General features: G+C 41.5%; 2 protein-coding genes across 5 annotated transcripts in view; both read left to right on the top strand.

The window, feature by feature from the left end:
- The window catches only part of rhpn1 (rhophilin, Rho GTPase binding protein 1), a 133,436-nt gene extending 123,541 nt beyond the window's left edge, over positions 1–9,895 (top strand). For all 3 annotated transcript variants that reach the window (XM_070895165.1, XM_070895175.1, XM_070895186.1), the window contains one exon: positions 353–9,895. In XM_070895165.1, coding sequence (XP_070751266.1) covers positions 353–556 — 204 coding nt within the window. In that variant the 3' untranslated portion in view covers positions 557–9,895. The remainder of the gene's footprint in view (positions 1–352) is intronic.
- Positions 9,896–10,935: 1,040 nt separating this feature from the next.
- The window catches only part of zc3h3 (zinc finger CCCH-type containing 3), a 345,175-nt gene continuing 335,313 nt past the window's right edge, over positions 10,936–20,797 (top strand). The window contains exons 1-2 of one of the 2 annotated variants that reach the window (XM_070895144.1): positions 10,936–11,084; positions 15,876–17,523. In XM_070895144.1, coding sequence (XP_070751245.1) covers positions 11,039–11,084; positions 15,876–17,523 — 1,694 coding nt within the window. In that variant the 5' untranslated portion in view covers positions 10,936–11,038. Of the gene's footprint in view, positions 11,085–11,369; positions 11,596–15,875; positions 17,524–20,797 lie in introns of those variants that run through there. The other variant, XM_070895151.1, reaches the window with a different exon arrangement.

Here is a 20,797-nt window from a genome sequence, read left to right on the forward strand (position 1 = left end):
TTATCCAATTCTTGCTCTTGGAATTAGTAGCTGACTTCCTCTTGGCCTCTCTCCACATTGGCATGGCTGAAATTGGTAGCACACAGTGTGGATAATCAAGAGGATAAACGGACATCCTACCACTCAGTAGTGCAGCTCCAATGCAGTATGCCACCGAGCATTCCTTTTAATTTAGTTTCAAAGATCGTGTCCTGAAAAAATTCCACTGTATTGCAAGTCTGTATCTATGTCAAACAAAATGCTTTAAACAAGCTGGTACTTGGAATATTTCAGGACATTCCCTTTTGACAAAGTTTTCACTGAACAGTTTGCCAGAGATGGTTATCATCATTTTGCTTTCCCTTTCCAACAGGCTGACAGAAAATCACTTCTCGGTACAATGTCCTCGACAAGTATCTTCTCTGGGAATGATAAAGAGAACAGCAGAAAAATTGCAGATTCCAACAAGAGTTCAGGCTTGCTGATCACCTGGAACAAGAAGAAAAATACAAGCAAGGATGGCAGCACTCACAGCTTACCCTTCATTGCCGTAACAGAGGATGGATCATTCTACTGAAGAGTCTCGTCAGTCCTACGCTGTGAGAATGATTCACTAGCTCCACAAACATACCCATCTCAACTAAGGATGCAGAACGGTTCTATAGAAGTTCATCTCACTTGAAGCCCTGCCAATCATGCACTACAGGATATATTACCACTCCAACCCTTTCTTCTTGAACACGTATTAGACTTGTGAACTGATCCTTTACTGAAAGGCTTGCTTGTGGCAGGCAGCAGTGGTGGGGCAGGGAAGGAGAGACGAGGTGAGGCATGCCACAGCAAAAATGGGTTTCAATATCCTGCAGTAGATTTACTGCTGCCAGCTTAGTGGAAGGGTTTTCCATGCTAGGCCTGATGAAAGGTTCTACCCAAAGCATTGACTGTCTTTCTCTTTAAGATGCTGAACGATCTGCTGTGCATTTCCAGCATTTTCCATTTCTATTTGAGTTTTTCCTCACTGGATGAGAGTTTATAAACTATTTGTAGTTCATTATTAGCAAATGACCATTTGAGGCTGCTGCTCCAGGGTAAGACCTTTATCAGATCTTTCATCAACATGGGCCTTTGCATCATTTTAGGCCTTCAGGCAAAGCTTTATTTTTGTCTTGTGATAATCTCTGTCTACAGCTTGCTGTGATCTGCCTTCAACAGTAACAGTGAATCCAGCAAGCAGCACTATACCAGCAGATTATCAGAAGACAATATTTTATAAAGAAGTATTATTAACCTGTCTCGGGAGTGATGGTAGATTAAAGGTGCAAGGTCCTTCTGTCTTGTCCCATGTGTTTCAGTATTACTTTCTGCACAATAAAGCATTGAATACAGGTTCATTTATTTCTAGCTTCCCTATTAGTTTCTTCCTTCATATAATCTATACATTGGGATCCAGCAAGTTGTTTGCTCCCCCCTCCCCCCCCCCCCCACTGAAAACAGTGAGAGCTGTACTGCATGGATTAGGAAGCTATGCTGGGTTTGGCTTGGTAGAACTAATTTAGTTTGTTCCATGCTGCTCTCATTTAGAGATTATTTTAAGAACAACAACTTAAGGAAAAGGCCCACAATGTGCTATTAGATTTTAATCTATTCATAATTTTTCTTGTTCTGTTGATGGCCAAAGGAAGGATGGTTGTACTCAGATCTTTGGGACAAAAATGAAAGATCTCCAACCTCAATCTACCATTGCTCCAGAGAAATGGATCATTTGCATGAAGATCTAACGAAAACGTATATTTTCAAAACATACTCTATTTAATTAGATGCTCCTGCAAATGTTTTGGGTGGAAGAAACTACAGACTATAAAACTTGACAGCTGTTGAGTGTCACTATGCTGCAAATTTCATGTACACTAATCAATAGCAGAGCCAAAAGCAGTAATCCAGGCAGGGATTGGGTTGGGCAGGGGTCAGACTACATTCTAAACCAAGACAGTGAAGGCCCACTATTGTGATGCTGTTAACTGCCATATTAACTATCATATTTTAAATTTCAATTTTAAAAAAGGAAGCAACTCGAAGACGAATAGAGATTCAGCGGAAAGTGCTGCCATTTTGTTTTCAACATGAGAAAACGTAGCACTTGTTTATGTCTGATTTTTATTTTAAGTAAACATGATTCTCTTGTAGCTGTTAGTCCTTTGCCAACCGATAAAGCTAACTGCAGCTGACACTGTGGAAAAAGTTCATTCATGGGTGACTAACTTCACAATTGGAGAAGCATGTGAGGAATTTATTTGTGTCAAGTTCATTCTCTATATTTAGGGACACTTTTGTGTTTTGTTTTTCCTTTTAGGTAAGAAAAATGTCAAAGCGTCAGGGGGAATTTTCATGTGAAAAAACGGGTGGGTTGAAGGTGGTGGGGAGAGGGAAGTTAAAGTTTAAAAAATGTAAATCTCGACCACAACCTGCTTCCAACCCTCCCGCTTTCAACTTTTACTCAGGCGGGACAGAGGCGGGCAGCCAACCCACTGCCAGGAGGTGGGTTGGCATTTTAAATATGATAATGAGGCCTGAAGACTCTGCTTTAACATGTTGTGTAGGTTTAACTGTAGCCGGCTGGGAATCCCGGGTCTCGGAATCCTGGGCCTTGGGATTCCCTGTCGCTGCAACGAGGTGGGAACTGCCTCGGGAAACTGCTCGCCCACCAGCAACCCACTCCTCCCCGGGTTCAGGGATCAGACCCACCCTGGGGATCTCAACTCTCTTCTCGGGGTCAGGGATTGGATTCCCACCCCGGGCTTGGAACTCCCCTCCCTTGGACCCAGCACCTATCTGTTGCTGCGGCATCCTGTTAAGCCAGCGTTGGCATGCAGGTGCAGCAGGCAGTGAAGAAGGCAAATGGTATGTTGGCCTTCATAGCTAGGGGATTTGAGTATAGGGGCAAGGAGGTCTTACTGCAGTTGTACAGGGCCTTAGTGAGGCCTCACCTGGAATATTGTGTTCAGTTTTGGTCTCCTAATCTGAGGAAGGATGTTCTTGCTACTGAGGGAGTGCAGCGAAGGTTCACCAGACTGATTCCTGGGATGGCAGGACTGACATGAGGAGAGACTGGATCGACTGGGCCTGTATTCACTGGAGTTTAGAAGGATGAGAGGGATGAGACGGGATCTCATAGAAACATATAAAATTCTGACAGGACTGGACAGGTTAGATGCAGGAAGAATGTTCCCGATGTTGGGGAAGTCCAGAACCAGGGGACATAGTCTAAGGATAAGGGGTAAGCCATTTAGGACTGAGATGAGGAGAAACTTCTTCACTCAGAGTTGTTAACCTGTGAAATTCCCTACCGCAGAGAGTTGTTGATGCCAGTTCATTAGATATATTCAAGAGGGAGTTAGAAATGGCCCTTACAGCTAAAGGGATCAAGGGGTATGGAGAGAAAGCAGGAAAGGGGTACTGAGGTGAATGATCAGCCATAATCTTATTGAATGGTGGTGCAGGCTCGAAGGGCCGAATGGCCTACTCCTGCACCTATTTTCTATGTTTGTGTTCTCCATCCGACTGGAAGCCAACCTGGCAATTAGGCTGGCATCCGGACGGGGAACGCACCCATTATGTCATGCCGGGAAACCTGGACTTCTGCGGTCTACCAAACCCGCTCAGGCAGGTCGGAAATGGAGAAATCCAGGCCTCGTACTCGGTGCATTATGTGACATCAGATTTTGCTTGCTGCTGTACTTTAGCAGAAAACTAATTCAGTTGAACGTTTAATTTAATTCCTGAAGAGCAGTTTGATCAGTGTGTGCGTACATCTAATATTTATATATATGTGTGTATATGCATATATATATATATATATATATTATACACATATATAAGCAGACACGTGTGTGTGTGTGTGTGTGTGTGTGTGAGTGTATGTGTGTGTGTATATATGTCTGCTTTTCCAGTTAGAGTTACATCTTGCCATGAACATATGATTGAGTTGAACAACATTCTATAAGTAAAAAGCAATACTGTAAAAGAAAGACTTGCATTTATATAACGTGTTTCACAACCTCAGGATGTCCCAAATCATTTACAGCCAATGAAGTACTTTTGAAGTAGTCACTGTTATAGTATAGGAAACACAGCAGACAATTTGCACACAGCAAACTGCTACAAACAACAATAAGATGATGACCAGATAATCTGATTGTGATGTTGATTGAGGGAAAAATATTGGCGAGGACACCATTGATAACCTCCCCACTCTTCTTCGAAATAGTCCCATGGGATCTGGGAGAGCAGACGGGACTTCAATTTAACGTCTCATCCGAAAGACGGCACCTCCAGACCTTATGTTCTACTACAATCACATCTAAGAACTCATTGCTTGTATTTTATCTCCTTTAATGCCATGCCATCCCTAATATAGGGTATCTGGGACATACTGCAACCTCTCCTGTAGCACTCATTGTTTATGATTCCTGTCCAGCATTAAAGAGCTAGTTTTATTAGGTTTCAATAGTGATGATAATTGGGTTTGTTTATACGAAAAGCTTTAGGAAAAATCATACTTCTACTTCTTGACTAACATTCCAATTGTTAAATCTTTCTCACCGTCAATGCTTTACCCTAGTGTTATACAACCCAAATATTCTACCGAAGTTTGAGACTAACTCTCTAATTATACTGCTGACATACTTGACAAACTTAGCTCAGTGGCAGCACTCTCACCTCTGAGTCAAAAAGCCATGGGTTCAAGCTCCACTCCAGGATTTAAGCACATGTAACCTTGGCTGAAAATCCAGTTCACCGCTGAGTTAGCACTGCCAGTTGGAGACATTGAAGCGAGATCTGGTGGAAATTTTACATATTTCCTCCTGACAATTGATAAAATGACCATAGGAAACATGTTATACTAAATTGTTCCATGTTTTCAAAAATTATAGTCTTGACACTTCACTAATTTATTTTGTTCCCCCCTTTGAGGACTCGATTGCATTATGTAAACCAAATAATTAAAGAAAGAGGAATAGAAATGAATGAGATTAGCTTTTAATTTATGAATTAAAGTTCACCTTGAGCGGTAACGTTTGTTAGAAACTCTCTGAATGCTCCGTATTCAACCCACTCGTCTCTTGCCCTATTGGCCATTCTTTGAACAAGCCTAGAAAGTGTCAGCAGGTTATTTGATTGGGAGAAAGAAGTATCAAAGCTGCACACAATTCAGTCCTCATATGATGGCCACAATTGTACATTTCCAGGAGTGGGAGCCCTTATTGACCTTTTCTTCCTATACCTCAATCAGGGACACTGGGCCCTATTGTAGCACTCCAGCACTGCCATGGAATTAGCATTTTTTGAATGGTCTAAAATTAAACTTATTTTTTTAATGGTTTATATGGCTAGGTGCCAATACCACAGCGTAGTTACCTACTGAATTATTATTATAGTTTAAGGCATCACTGGCCGTCTATATGAACATTCCAGCAACTTCTCAAGATTCTTTCCCTGAGACGTCTACCACTAAGACCGATAAAACCAGCAATGTCATGGTAACACCATCATCTTCTGTCTTACACTATCCTGACTGGAGATATATCGCCTCTCCTTCATTGTTGCTGGTCCTGGAATTCCCTACCTAATGCTATTGTGTAGGACCATCACCACAAGGACTGGAGCAGTTGAAGAAGGTCTTTTCAGGGCAACTAGGGACAGGCAATAAATGTAGTTTTTCCAGTGCCACCTATGTCCTGAAAATAATTTTTTAAAATTCCTCAAAACAATAGCTGAAAGAGTTGGAAAATGTGCTGTTATCCTAAAAGCGGGGTTCATGAATTTCTAAGATTCTATTTTACACTTTTTTTCCCAGTCTTGCCCATATGCCATAGATCATGACTTTGCTGAGAAAATGGGTGAAATATACTGCCAGATCTCTCTACGGTTGTTTGGAGGTATTTGAGAATGACTTTTAATGACTGGCCTAGTACTTCATTTAAATAATCTCCCCCCTCCTCCAAGTCCATCCCTTGACTGTTGCAATCTAGTCTCTGCTGACCACTTTCCATGGAAGGTACAGCTCAGATCTGGAACCAGAGTCTTTCTTGGCACAATGTGCTAAAACAACTAATTGTATCAGCTACTCACTGCCTTAAACAGGGGAGTTGTTGGTTGATCTGAATGATAGTCAAGTATGCTTTGGAAGCTGTTAAGAACCTGCTACTCAAGGGATTTAGCACCAGGCTTGATGACTTAAATCTGAAACTTATGTCTAGAATTTTAGGAAAAGTACTCTTTTTCACAATCACATTCATTTGCGTAAATACTTCCAACAGCATTTCCTTGGTGTATGAAAGAAAATCTCAGGCCACTGTTAGCTACCATTTTCTTTTTCCATGCATTAGCAGTTGATGTTTTGGCAAGCTGCAGATGCATTTCAGTTGCCGCCAACATCTTGAACTCTACCTTGCGGTGAAAACCGGGTGAATTCTGAGCAACAGAACCAATTTTAAATATTGTAGAAGCAAGGTATTAAAGTGATTGAGTTTGAGTTGACATGAAGTTATCTCTAATCACTGCTGTTTTTCCGTCCATTTTATTGTTTACTTTAAAAAAAAAATTGATTTCCATTTCAATAAAGAAAAAATATAGCGGGGTTGTAAAATTATTTTAAAATAAAAGACAATATATATAGCAGAACTAAAAGGATGTAGGTTAATGTTGCCTGCAGGTTTGTGGCAGTGCAAAAGTTAGATGACTGTTTCTTAGTTTTTCTTTGCAAGAATGATTTAATATCTATATTGGTACTTCACTATTGTCAGCTTCATGAAATAGGACTAAAAGTTCTTGCCTGTTTAAAGTTTACTCTTAATTCAAAGTTGCTTAATTCGATAATTTGATTTTCTTAACATTAAATTCCCACTTTATTAATATTGTTTAATTTGGATTATTGTATGATTTAAATTTTTAGTGCAAAGTTGCCTTTGAATTAGAGTAGTCTGTATTCATTATTTAGATGTATGTAGATGATTGTACTATAGTACCTTAATAGGGACAGGTACAGTTTCACCTCTTGCTATATTTAATCATTGTCATTTCTTTAAATTACTTTTTGTTCCTATATCTGTAGCTATTTACATAGGATCGGTCACTTGCAAACAAATTGCCTTTTACAGACAATGAAAGGGGTTTGGATGATGAACCAAGAAAGTAAAGTTTGGTACTTTAGAAACATCATCTAAATGCCAATAGTACTTTACTGTTTTGCATAGAATGAACACTACTTTTTAATCCGTTTCCTGTTGTTCCTGGTTTTCTAATATTTTCTATTACTAGCACCATGATAGCTGTCAAGTTGTTCCATGACGAGAAGAGTAGATGCTTTACAACTTTGACACCAGGATTATAATGGGGTCAAATTTTATTTTTTTAAATAAATGCATTGTATTTTACTAGCAAATAATACTCATTTGTGCATGTGTATATAAAATATCTCGCTCCTCCCACCTTTTCAATAGACTTATCGATAGGAAGTTGTTCTGGTAATAATCTGGAGTGGCAGTTAGTTCAGAATTTTTTTTTGACTTTTGTTTTAGGTTGTTCGTCAAAACTAAACCTAAGAGAAAGGATAGGTTTCTATTTTGGATAAATCCTCTTTGTCCGAACAGCCTCGGCACAAATTGAACCCAAGTATAGGTTTGTGGAGGTACAAGGGTTAAATGTCTGCTTCTCAGTTTGTTTTGGAGAGGGCAGGAGGGCATATGGGAAAATATCCTGAACTGGAACACCATTAGCACCAGTTTCATGAGATAGCACTAAAAGATTAACCTGTGCTTTTTATGCAGATAGACTTGCTGTGTATCTCCACCATTTGTAGTGTTTTCCTTTTTAAGCTCAATTACCTTTACTGTGTGTGACACTGGGCAGTTCTATTGTATATGTTAAAAATGTGGAATATGGTGTTTGTATTACAATAGAGTTGTATAACACGTGATTTAGCGAATATTCACATTGCCTGATTTTGAAAACCGCGCCAGCTGATTTTGCATGCGTCATTCTAGACAACTGTCTCAACCACACGGATTCTGCTACCAAAATAGCTCTTGACAATGAAGAAAAGTAAAAGTGGAAGTTACCTTTTCATGCATGCTGTACCCTCTGTGGGGGAATTGCCTATATACATGTACAGCTGCTAGGATCTTTGCTGAATGGCAACTGTAAATTATAAAATCTATACACACATGTTATGTTTACACTTGATTTTTAAGGAGATTTATGTATCTTTATAGAGAGCTGGTTTAGATCATGAAGTCTGAGGCCTTTGCAAAACTTACAACACCTCCGAAACCTGTCAGATGTGCATTGCAGCCTAACCAGAAATTTATCCTCAGTACATCCTAAGATTGTGTAAGATGGCATAGCAATAATGGTCAGTAGAAACTACAACGTGGAGGTTTCCTACCTCCCCCCCCCCAACTGAATGCTTATACCATGAGGCTGTCCAGTATTCAGAGCCAAGGCTTGTCCTATTTTGCAGTTTAAAGGAAGCACATTTTTTATTAAAGCATTCAGGGACAGAAAATCAGAGGATGATTGATGAAGGTGTTGCCTACAGCACTGAAACACTAGACAGGATGAGTTTGATGGACTGAACATCCTTATATCATGTATAATGACACATTCTGAGGCATTATTCTCATTTAGATCAAATTTTAAGCACACATTATTTAACTGTATTAAATCATTATTCTGTACATTGATGTCACACTATACATGTAAATCACAGGTCTAATAGAAATATATATATTTTTTGTAAGTGTATATCTACTTGTGATCAGAGTTAAGTGCTAACTTGCATTTTGTTCTGGTTATTTGTACAAGGGCTTGGCAGTATTACAAATTAAAAGAATGGGGCCATGTTGCACAATTTTTCATATTTCTTTTTCTTCTACCTCCAATCCCTTGATTTAAAAATATTTCTGAAAGATCAGTCACCAGTAGTCTCGGTAGCTCTCTGTATTACTGTTTTTTATTATTCATTCTCGGGATATGGGCATCATTGACAAGGCCAGCATTTATTGCACACCTCTCGTTGCCCTTGGGAAAGTGATGGTGGCTCTTATTGAACTGCTGCCGTCCATTTAGTGAAGGTACTCCCACAATGTTGTTGGGTAGGAAGTTCCAGGATTTTAATTGTTGCCAATGCTGTGCTGTGTAAATTAAGTCATAAGAATTTTTAGGAACAGTAAAAGGCCATTGGACCCAACAAGTCTCCATTACTATTTAATCAACCTCAACCCCACCTATTGTCTTTCCATTAGGTCGGTATTACCCTCTCTTTCCTGAAACCCACTCATTGCATCTTAATCCCATTTAGAGTACCCTTTGGTGAGAGATGGAAGTCGTAATCTGCTCCTTAACCACTGTTGCTAGTGTTTCTCTCTACTCATCCAACAGTCCTGTTTTGGGGGAGGATGGGAACAGATATACTGGTGTATAAGCTGTACACTTGTAATAGAGCAATTTTTCACACTAATCTTTTCCATTGAATAGGATGGTTGTATACAAAGTTTCGACTTATACATATCTTATGGTACGCAAATACAGTGCACTTGTCCCGTTGATGTTTTCAACATAAGGCAAAGTTATTTGAAAATTCCCAGAAGTAGATGCGGCAGAAACCACCAGTTGTAACCAAACTAAAAGTAAATCTATAAAAAAAAACTGCCACGTGTCTGATTCATTTCTGAATGTCTGTGGGGTAATGTTTACTTGTGTGTAAGTAATGTCCTAAGTGTCTCTCTAGTCAGTTTTTTTGGTTTAAGATGTGTTTTTTGGTGTTTCTCAGATGATGACATTACTTGTGATCCAAGATGGTAGATTTCTATTTCTGTATCATGAGCGCTGTGAATAAATTGAGACATGTTAATACCTGCTTCCATCATTGTTTGCCTATTTTCCCCTTTTTGCCTGTGTTAGATTTCCAAGAGTATTGAATATTGCCTGTGCCTGAGCCTAATGGGTACAAAGTTGAATATCATTTAGTCAGGGTCTGTTTTAATAACTTTCTCCCCTCTCCTGAAGATGCTGACTCTTGTTAGAATTTAGTTCCATAGATGCATCATCATAGGCAGTCCCTCGAAATTGACTTGCTTCCACTCTAAAAGTGAGTTCTCGGGTGACTGTACATCATCATCATAGGCAGTCGCTCGGAATCGAGGAAGACTTGCTTCCACTCTTAGCATGAGTTCTTAGGTGGCTGTACAGTCGAATACGAGAACCACAGTCTCTGTCACAGGTGGGACAGACAGTGATTGAAGGGAAGGGTGGACTGGAAGCCTGATTTGCCATACGCTCCTTCCACTGCCTGCGCTTGATTTCTGCATGCTCGTGGTGACGAGACTCGAAGTGCTCAATGCCCTCCCAGATGCTCTTCCTCCACTTAGGCCAGGGATTCCCAGGTGCTGGTGGAGATGTTGCATTTTATCAAGGAGACTTTGAGGGTGTTCTTGAAACGTTTCCTCTGCTCACCTGGGGCACGCTTGCCTTGTAGGAGTTCCGAGTAGAGCGCTTGCTTTGGGAGTCTCTTATCGGGCATGTGGACAATGTGGCCTGCCCAACGGAGCTGGTCGAGGGGAATGTTGGCCTGAGCGAGAACACTGACATTAGACACAAACAGCTGATTAAGTGCGAATGGAGACAGTATCAGAGGGCTGTGGTAGGGAATTATTGGTGCTGACGCAGATCCTTGGGGAAGAGTCCCTCTAGATTATGTACAATGAAATCCTAAACTACAGGTTACACACCGTGTAACTGCCCCTTTAAATCATTGGTGATCTGCAACAACTCCACTTCCCAAACTTCTTTGCGAGAAATGCAGTCGCCCCGCCCACTACCTGCCAAATCCTGCATCGGATTGGTGGCTACGCGCAAGCAACCAGAGTTCCCGGCTTGGGACTGGCTACCGGAGGTGTTAATCATGCGGGACGGCACCGCAACCTGTTACGTTATGACATCAAGCGTTGTCGGCTGGGCCAAGCGTAAGAAGCAGCTTTGGGTGTCGTGAGCAGCGAGCATCATGGAGGAGCGGGCAGCGTTAGAGAGGCAGATCCAGCTCCTCACCGGTGAGTGTCAGCGAGCGCAGCCTCCAGGCCTGGAGCCTGCAACCGGAAAATGAGCGAGCTCAGTGTCGGCGATGGTTGTAACCGGGACCCAGGCCCCCCCCTCGCAACATTGTGTATTGTATGTAAACAGGTACACTCACTGGATAATGAGTGTCGTCTCCACAGGCCCTAATCCTGGGTTATATAAAAGGTAGAATTAACCATTGTAAAGTGGTTAATATAATAAAACGCAATTTTAATATGTCATCATCATAGGCTGTCCCAGCCTGTGTCAGTCGCGGCTCGGTGGTAGCGCTCTCGCCTCTGAGTCAAAAGGTTGTCGGTTCAAGTGTCACTCCAGAGATTTGAGCACATAATCTAGGCTGACACTCCAGTGCAGTACTGAGGGAGTGATGCACTGTCGAGGGTGCCTTCTTTCGGATGAGACGTTAAACTGAGACTGTCTGCCGTTTTCGGTGAACGTTAAAGATTCCATGGCACTATTCAAGGAAAAGAATGGTAGTTTATCCTGGTCAGTATTTATCTCTCAACCAATATCACTAAACATTATCGGGTCATTCATTGCTGTTTGGTGAAAGTACTGTGCCAATTGGCTACTGTGTTTGCTGAATTACAACAGTGACTACCTTCATTGTGTAAGGAACGGGTTAATCAGAGTGTCTTGGAATTCTGCGAGTATGGTACTGCTATTGGGCCAAAAATTGCGGTCAGAGGCTTCCTTCGTACAAATACCTCTGACCCGAAAAAAGTCTACAAAACGATGCTGGTCCCGGAGGAACGTAGGATTCCGGTCCGAGGCCTTCATTTGTTGCGTGGTGTACGGGAAGATGTCTTTCACGTACGAACGCATCTGCTGGAATCACATGGACCTGGACCACCAATCACTATCTAGTAAGAGCAAATTATTATTTAAATAGACAAAGATTACAAAATGCTGCAGTACAGCAGGACCTGGAGGTACTTGTGCATGAAACACAAAAGGTACAGAAAGTGATCAGGAAGGCCAATGGAATCTTGGCCTTTATTGCAAAGGGGATGGAGTATAAAAGCAGGGAAGTCTTGCTACAGTTATATACGGTATTGGTGAGGCCACACCTGGAATACTGCATACAGTTTTAGTTTCCATATTTAAGAAAATATATACTTGCTTTGGAGGCAGTTCAGAGAAGGTTCACCAGGTTGATTCTGCAGATGAGGGAGTTGATTTATGAGGAAAAGTTGAGAAGGTTGGGCCTCTATTCATTGGAATTCAGAAGAATGAGAGGTGATCTTATCGAAACATATAGGATTATGAGGGGGCTTGACCAGGTGGATGCAGAGAGGATGTTTCCACTGATGGGGTAGACTAGAACGAGGGGGCATAATCTTAGAATAAGGGGCTGCCCATTTAAAACAGAGATGAGGAGAAATTTCTTCTTTCAGAGGGTTGCAAATCTGTGGAATTCGCTGCCTCAAAGCTGTGGAAGCTGGGTCATTGAATGAATTTAAGACAGAGATAGACAGTTGGCATGCAGGTACAGCAGACGGTGAAGAAGGCAAATGGTATGTTGGCCTTCATAGCTAGGGGATTTGAGTATAAGAGCAGGGAGGTCTTACTGCAGTTGTACAGGGCCTTAGTGAGGCCTCACCTGGAATATTGTGTTCAGTTTTGGTCTCCTAATCTAATGAAGGACGTTCTTGCTATTGAGGGAGTGCAGCAAAGGTTCACCAGACTGATTCCTGGGATGGCAGGATTGACATATGAGGAGAGACTGGATCGACTGGGCCTGTATTCACTGGAGATTAGAAGGATAAGAGGGGATCTCATAGTAACATATAAAATTCTGACAGGACTGGACAGGTTAGATGCAGGAAGAATGTTCCCCTTGTTGGGGAAGTCCAGAACCAAGGGACATAGTCTTAAGGATAAGGGGTAAGCCATTTAGGACTGAGATGAGGAGAAACTTCTTCACTCAGAGAGTTGTTAACTTGTGGAATTCCCTACCACAGAGAGTTGTTGATGCCAGTTCATTGGATATATTCAAGAGGGAGTTAAATATGGCCCTTCCGGCTAAAGGGATCAAGGGGTATGGAGAGAAACAGGAAAGGGGTACTGAGGTGAATGATCAGCCAGTGCAGGCTCAAAGGGCCAAATGGCCTACTCCTGCACCTATTTTCTGTGTTATGTTTCTATGTTTAACCGATAAGGGGTTATGGGGAGCGGGCAGCGAAGTGGACCTGAGTCCATGATCGGATCAGCCATGATCGTATTAAATGCTGTAGCAGGCTCGAGGGGCTGTGTGGCCTCCTACTCCTATTTCTTATGTTCTTATAACCCTAATTAAAAGACATTCCAGGCAGAGACAGTTAGGGAGCATTAGTTGATAAACACTGCAGCAAACAGAGAAGCTATCTTTGTCTGTTCAAGCCTTGAAGATCAACATCTGCCTAAGAATGACCATAGATCTGGAAAGTTAGATTGTGTAGCAAGTAAGGGAGTTATTACATAGGATCTATGGCATTGAAAAGTCCATAACAGCATTTATGCACTCTAGCCTCTCATCTTTCCTCATCTAAATCTATTAGCATAACCCTCTGTTCTCTTCTCCTTCATATGCTTGTCTTGCCTCCCCTTAAATGTATCTATACTATTCGCTTCAACCACTCCCTGTGGTAGTGAGTTCCACTCTTTGTGTAAAGAAGTTTCTTCTGAATTCCCTATTGGATATCTTGGTGACTAGACTGTCTTGTATTGATTGCCTCTATTTCCCCACAAATGGAAACAATGGGCCAAAAATCGCGGTCTCAACGGGTGCATACAATGTGCGCAGGCGCCCGTAGAGGGCCCGCAAGTGCCGGTTCTCAGCACGCGATGCGCAACTTGCGAACTGTCAAAATTTATTTTGACCGTTCTAAAGCAGTCCCGGGTGAAGGCAGAGATTTGGGCTATTTTCCCAACTCTTGCCCAGCGAACTTCCTTCAAACTCTTACGCCTGGTAAAAGCAGGAGTAAGGCCTGCTTTAACCAATGTAAGAGTTTTAAAAGATAGAAAAATAAAATGTTATCAATAATTTTTGTATTAAAAATTCTGTCCATTAAGGTAAGTTTATTTTTTACCCCATTAAACATTTTAAAAATTAAAACATTTTTTTTTTTGTCAAACATTTAATTAAATTCAATTTCAAGGTACAAAGAGTGGGTATTCAAACAGATACATTAGAATTCGATTAAGGGCTAATCAACCTAGAAAAAAAACTGAATTTGTAAGTGTAACGTGTTTGGATTCTCCGACTAACTAGCAAGCTTTTGCTGTAACTGCTGTTGTTAAATGTATGTTTAATTATTGTCAGTAATATGGTATGCTTATTAAATCTGTCAACATATCAGTACTGTGAACCCTATTATTTTGAAAAGTAACATAAGTAAGAGCACCTGTCCCCTAACTATTGGCTGTAAAGGCCTTGGAGACGGTGCAGAGGAGCTTTACCAGAATGGTAAAGGGATGGGGGCTTCAGTTATGTGGCAAGACTGGAGAAGCTGGGGTTGTTCTCCTTAGAGCAGAGAAGGTTAAGGGGGGATTTAATAGAGGTGTTCAAAATTATGAAGGGTTTTGATAGTAAATTGTTCTCACTGGCAGGAAGGTTGTTAATCAGAGGACACATATTAAAGATAATTGGCAAAAGAACCATAAGTGAGTTGATCTGGAATGCACTATTTGAAAGGGTGGTGGACGTAGATTCAGTAGTAACTTTCAAAAGGGAATTGGATATATACTTGAAAGGATAGATTTGCAGGGCTAATGGGGAACGAGAAGGGAAGTGGGACTAATTGGTTAGCTCTTTCAAAGAGCCAGCAGAGGCACATTGGGCCCAAAGGCCGCCTTCTGTGCTGTAAGATTTTATAAAATACTTTTGACACAGCAGCCAATTAGTGCAGAGCCATGTCCCACAACAGCAATGAAATAAATGATGTTTTATTATGTTAAAGGTGCTATATAAATATAAGTTGTTGTGGATACTCTGTTTTTGTGGTATTGGTTGAGAGATAAAATGTTGGCCAGAACTCCCCTGTTCATCGAAAAGTGCCTTGAGATTTTACATCCACCTGAAAGGGCATGGTTTACTGTCTCATGAAAAATGGCATTTTCAACATTGTATTACTCTCTCAGTACTGAATTGAAGTGTCAGCTTAGATTATTTACACAGGTCTCTGGAGTGGGGCTTGAACCCACAACTACCTGACTCGGGTGAGAATGCCACCACTAAGCCAAACTGTTGAGTGCTTCCTGTCCCCTTTCAGACAGCTGAAGGTCCCTGTCAGCTTAGCTCACTTTGCAGCACACTCATCTCTGAGCCACATGGTGACATGTCCAAGCCCTACTTCAGGATGAGCAAACAATTTAGACTGCTGCTGCCGTGGAAAGAAGGATCTTTATATTTATATAGCACTTCAGGATGTCTCGAAGCACTTCAGTCAATTAATTAACTTTGAAATATAGTCACTGTTGTAATGTTGGAAAAGTTTCATCTGTGCTTGAAACCCCTAACTTGGTGACTCAAAGATGGGAATGTAATGAGTGAGCGCAATGAATTCTCTCAGAACTAGTCATTCATCTCATTTGCTGTTTGGGACTTTGTGCAATAGGGCTGCTGTATTTGCTTGCAGAATGACAGTCACTGCACTTCCATGGATTATATGTGCAGTGTTGTGATGAGGCCCATATAATTGCAAGTCTCTCTATAAACTGTCCCCTTCCCGAGAAAAAATATTGGTGCATTTCAAACTAATTTTTTCTTCTCTTCAACCGCACAGCTCTTATAACTAACCACAAGAATGTCCATGGAGATGTACCTGCAGCTACAGAGCCTTGTAATCCACACAGGCAAGAGCAATGGACTAGTAGCAGCCCTAAATTCACTTCCATCTGCCCACAAAAAGTTCCAGCACATCATGGGTCAGAAGCTAGCAGCTCATGGCGGACAAAGTACTCACTGGTCAATAAGAAGCCCGTTAATACGAGTGGTGAGGCACCTCCTAATGTTTCTCGAGGTGATATAACACCTGCTAGTAGGCATGAGTCGAATAGTGTTGGCAGATGTATGGTGAAGGCTAGTGTGCCAGAAGGAGGCAACTTGCAAGGCAAGTCATACAGAACAGTTCAGGCAACTCCAAAAGAGCAGTCTTTGTTGGCCCTGAATTCTGAGCTTGCAGTGAAAAACAATAAGCTGTTGGCACTGAAGGAGAAGCTGGTGAAAGTGAAAATGGCCAGAAGGATGGACGGAATAGGTGCCACAACGTCTAACTCTGCAAAAGGGTCTACCCTGAAAAGTGTGAGGAAGCAGGAAGAGGAAAGTCAGGCACTTAATGTGGAAAAGCAAATGCCCACTGAAGTAGCAGGGAAAACTCAGACGAGCGTTCCTCCCAGCTGTCGTGGTATGGTGGTGCGTGGATCGGTTAAAATCCAACACTTTGAATCAAGTGAAGGTGCCAACGCAGGTCCCGAGGCATCAATGCGCAAGCTTCAGAAAGCCTCTGTAAAGGGTAAAATTCACAGCGTTGCTGGTGGGACTGCACAGGAAACAGGTCAACTCCAGCAGGTTGTTGAGTTAAGTGATGGTGCCTGTGGAGTTCCTGAGGCATTAGCAGGCAAGTCACAGAAAGCATCTGTCATGCATAAAATTGCCGAGTTGGACAAGCACAGCAAGAATGATTGCGTAACATCAGAAAGATTTCTTAACATTTCGAATTCTCTAGACCAAGTGACACATGGTTCCTCGCCAATTAAAAGTTCCAAATATACATGGCAGAAAGTACCAGATGTCAATGTGATTTCTAGATCATGCAGATGCCAGAACGAGACTTTGAAGACAGCCACAGAACCAATCTCTGTCAACACTTCCCAGGTTCAAACAATGCATGCGGTCGGAGGATCTTTGAAATCAAAAGCCACATTGCCACTTAAAGTACTTAAGAAACAAAGGACGAACACTTCTGTTTCCAGTAGAGTGTGCAAGGGCAGGAAGGCAAAGTACGTTTGGGTTTCAAACACCGCCAAACCAAGCCAACCCATGAGGTCCACCGAACTGAGTCGGAAGCCTGTCTCGCCAAAGTTGGTTAAAAGTCCCACGAAATGTGTTGCTGTGGGAGAAGATGGTACAGGTCTGGAGTTTAGATCAGCAGGAAAACACAAAAAGGCTGGGTGCTGTCACAAGAGAGGAGCCTCGTCGAACAAGTACTGCTGGAAAGCAGCAGAGACGGTTTCCCCTTCGAAGTCACTGTACCAGTGGAAGTCACAGGACTCTTACGAGACAGGACCTTCAGGCCATCGGATGCGACCTATAGCATTGAAAAGGGCCGAGTATGCCACTGACGCCCCTAAGAAGATGTTGATCGGGTCTGGATCTTCTCATTACAAAGTGAAGAGCAGAACTAAAATTATCCGGAGAAATGGAGGTTTGAGGTAAGTCTGTGCATTAGACCTTACTGCAGCGATTTGTAAAAAGTATTGTAATGTGAAGTATCTTGGGACATTTTAATAGTTAAAGGCGGTATATAAATGCAAGTTGCTTTTATTGTTCTGAATTACCAGTTGGTTATGTACAGGATAATAAGAGGGAGTTTTTGGATAGAAATAATGGGAGAAAGGGACAAGAAAAAAAATGAATGGCTAGGATGAGATTATTTTAGAGTAATTACTCCCACTCATCTATCTATTATATACTAATTACATAGCAGTGCTATTTTAAATAACATCTGACCTTGTTTCTACTGTTTCTGAAAGCTTTTGTTTTCTTTAGGATATGCTGGTGAGGGTACTGCACATATGGCGTGCTTGATTACATTTATAATAAGAAACTTTACCTGAAGGAGTTCAGTCTATTCTTAATTCAAAGCTGTTTAATTCAAATTATCTGATACAATTTTTTTAGCATTAAATTCCCACTTTGCACTATTATTTAAGTTGCTCAATTCAAATTATTGGATATTTCTTTTTTCACTGGGGGAAAAAAACAGTTTTGAGGTACGAGCTATTCTGTGAATTTGTAATCTTAACTTTATCTGTTGGATTACTGAGGAAAAGGTACTGTTCCATGTGTTCCAAATGCACGTACTTCCTGTGTGAATGTCGCACATCTATGTGCCGCACTCTGCCTTAATACAAGCTAATTATAATTAAGTTAACTTCTTTTGGGCAATTCTCTTGATTGTCATTTATAATGTACAGAAAGAACTTTCCAGGAAGCCAGAGACTTCTGGAATGTGTGGTCTGTGGCAATGCAAGTACATTAACCACAGGCCCCAAAGAAAGCTGCCCAGAGATCTTGCGATCTCTGCAGCGAGAAGTTTACCTTTTTCAATGCATAAGTGAGATCAGTGCAATATAATGGGGAATCCCTAATGCATTCTGCTGTGATGTCAACAAGCTGTCTAAGCAGTCAATCACATTTCAGAATTCTCTCAGGAACTGAGAACCTCTTTTTATTTTGACTACATTCCGAAGTTGAGGTCCATTTCAAAGGGGTAATAGCGAATGCTGTTAGCTTTCCGTTATTACCCATCGCAAATTCCGCGCCATAATCATAGAGGTTTACAGCATGGAAGGAGGCCATTTCGGCCCATCGTGTCCGTGCCGGCCAGCAAGAGACTATGCAGCCTAATCCCACTTTCCAGCTCTAGGTCCGTAACCCTGCAGGTGAGGGCACTTCAGGTGCACATCCAAGTACTTTTTAAATGTGGTGAGGGTTTCTGCCTCTACCACTCTTTCAGTCAGTGAGTTCCAGACCCCAACAACCCTCTGCGAGAAGAAATTTCCCCTCAAATCCTCTCTAAACCTTCTACTAATTACTTTAAATTTATGCTCCCTGGTTGTTGACATCTCTGCTAAATGAAATAGGCCCTTTCTATCCACTATATCTAGGCTCCTCATAATTTTATACACCTCAATGAGGTCTCCTCTCAGCTTCCTCTATTCCAATGAAAACAAATCCAGCCTATCTAATCTGTCCTCATAGCTTAGATTCTCCACTCCCGGCAACATCCTCATAAATCTCCTCTGTACCCTTTCCAGTGCAATCCATGTCCTTCCTGTATTGCGGTGACCAGAACTGTGGCCTAACCAGTGTTTGAGACAGTTCAAGCATAACCCCCCTGCACTTGTATTCTGTGCCTCGGCTAATAAAGGCAAGCATTCCGTATGCCGCCTTAATCACCTTATCTACCTGACCTACTTTCAGTGATCTGTGAGCATGCACTCCAAGGTCCCTTTGTTCCTCTACACTTCTCGGTATCCTACCATTTAATGTGTATTCCCTTTCCTTGTTAGCCCTTCCAAAATGCATTACCTCACACTTCTCTGGATTAAATTCCATTTGCCTCTGTTCTGCCCACCTGACCAGTTGATTGATATCTTCCTGCAGTCCGCAGCTTTCTTCTTCATTTTGCACCACACGGTTGATTAGTATCATCTGCAAAGTTCTTAATCATAACCCCTGTATTCAAGTCTCGATCATTGATGTAAATCACAAAAAGCAAGGAACCTAGTAACTGAGCCCTGCAGAACCCCACTGGAAACATCCGTCCAGTCGCAAAAACACCCATCAACCATTACCCTATGCTTCCTGCCTCTGAGCCAATTTTGGTTCCAACTTGCCACTTTGCCCTGGATTCCATAGGCTTTTACTTTTGTGAACATTATCAGATATTAAATAAGTACTTTGTTTTTACAGAGGATATTGGAATTTTCCTCCAGAGGTGGATATGGAATGGTTAGTGAAGGTTATTATTCAAAGAGAAATCATACTAAAGACATCATCACTAGGACTAATGGTTTACATCAGTGGATGGCAGGGATGAAAAAGGAAGTCCTGTCCATAATTTGCCAAAGTCCCGTGAAAAGGAAAATTATGCGAGGCAGTAGCAAATATAACACCTCTTCAAAAAATTGGGCTAAACCTAGAAATGATAGGCCAGCAGTTGGTAAACAATTCACATGGATATAAAAATGTGAAAAGTGAAGCACAGATTTACCAGGATGGTATTATGAATGAGGGGTTGCTTTTGAAGGAAAGTTGAGAAGTTAGAGCAATTTTCACTGGAATTGAAAAGGTTATGGGGTGATCTGATAAGAGGTATTTACAATTTGGAAGGGTTACAAAAGGATAATAGATTGCTTCCATTATTTAGCAACATGGTAAAAAGAGGCATTAAGTTAAGATAATCACAAAAAGTATTAAAGGAGAGGCTATCAAAAAAATTCTTAACACAAGGTGGTTACTGCCACAATCCACTGTTTAAGCATGAATAGCCTTTCAGCCGCTCGAGTCTGGTCTGTCATTCAATGAGATCGTGGCTGATCTTCTACATCCCTTTAATTACCCTTCTAACAAACAATTCCAGGGTTTTGATTTCCAACCTGAGCAATACTTAATGAATGAGCTACCCCCCCTAATGTTTGTTTAGTATCAATTAAATTAAAATTTTGTGTCAATTGTTTGGTTATGGTCGTTTAGTGGTTATGTTGCTGTACTAGTAATCCAGTGGCCTGGACTACTAATCCAGAGAATGTGAGTTCAAGTCCCACCATAGCAGTTTGAGAATTTGAATTAAATTTAAAAAAATCTGCTACTGGACATAGCAGTGGAGCCTCTGGCTTTTTAGTTGCAGAAACGAGAGGCTAAACCAAAAATTGGTTCCTCTCCAGCAGACCTGGCGGTGAAATGTCAGGGACCTTAACT

This window comes from Pristiophorus japonicus, chromosome 1, assembly GCF_044704955.1.
Source record: "Pristiophorus japonicus isolate sPriJap1 chromosome 1, sPriJap1.hap1, whole genome shotgun sequence".
Taxonomy (NCBI): Eukaryota; Metazoa; Chordata; class Chondrichthyes; family Pristiophoridae; genus Pristiophorus; species Pristiophorus japonicus.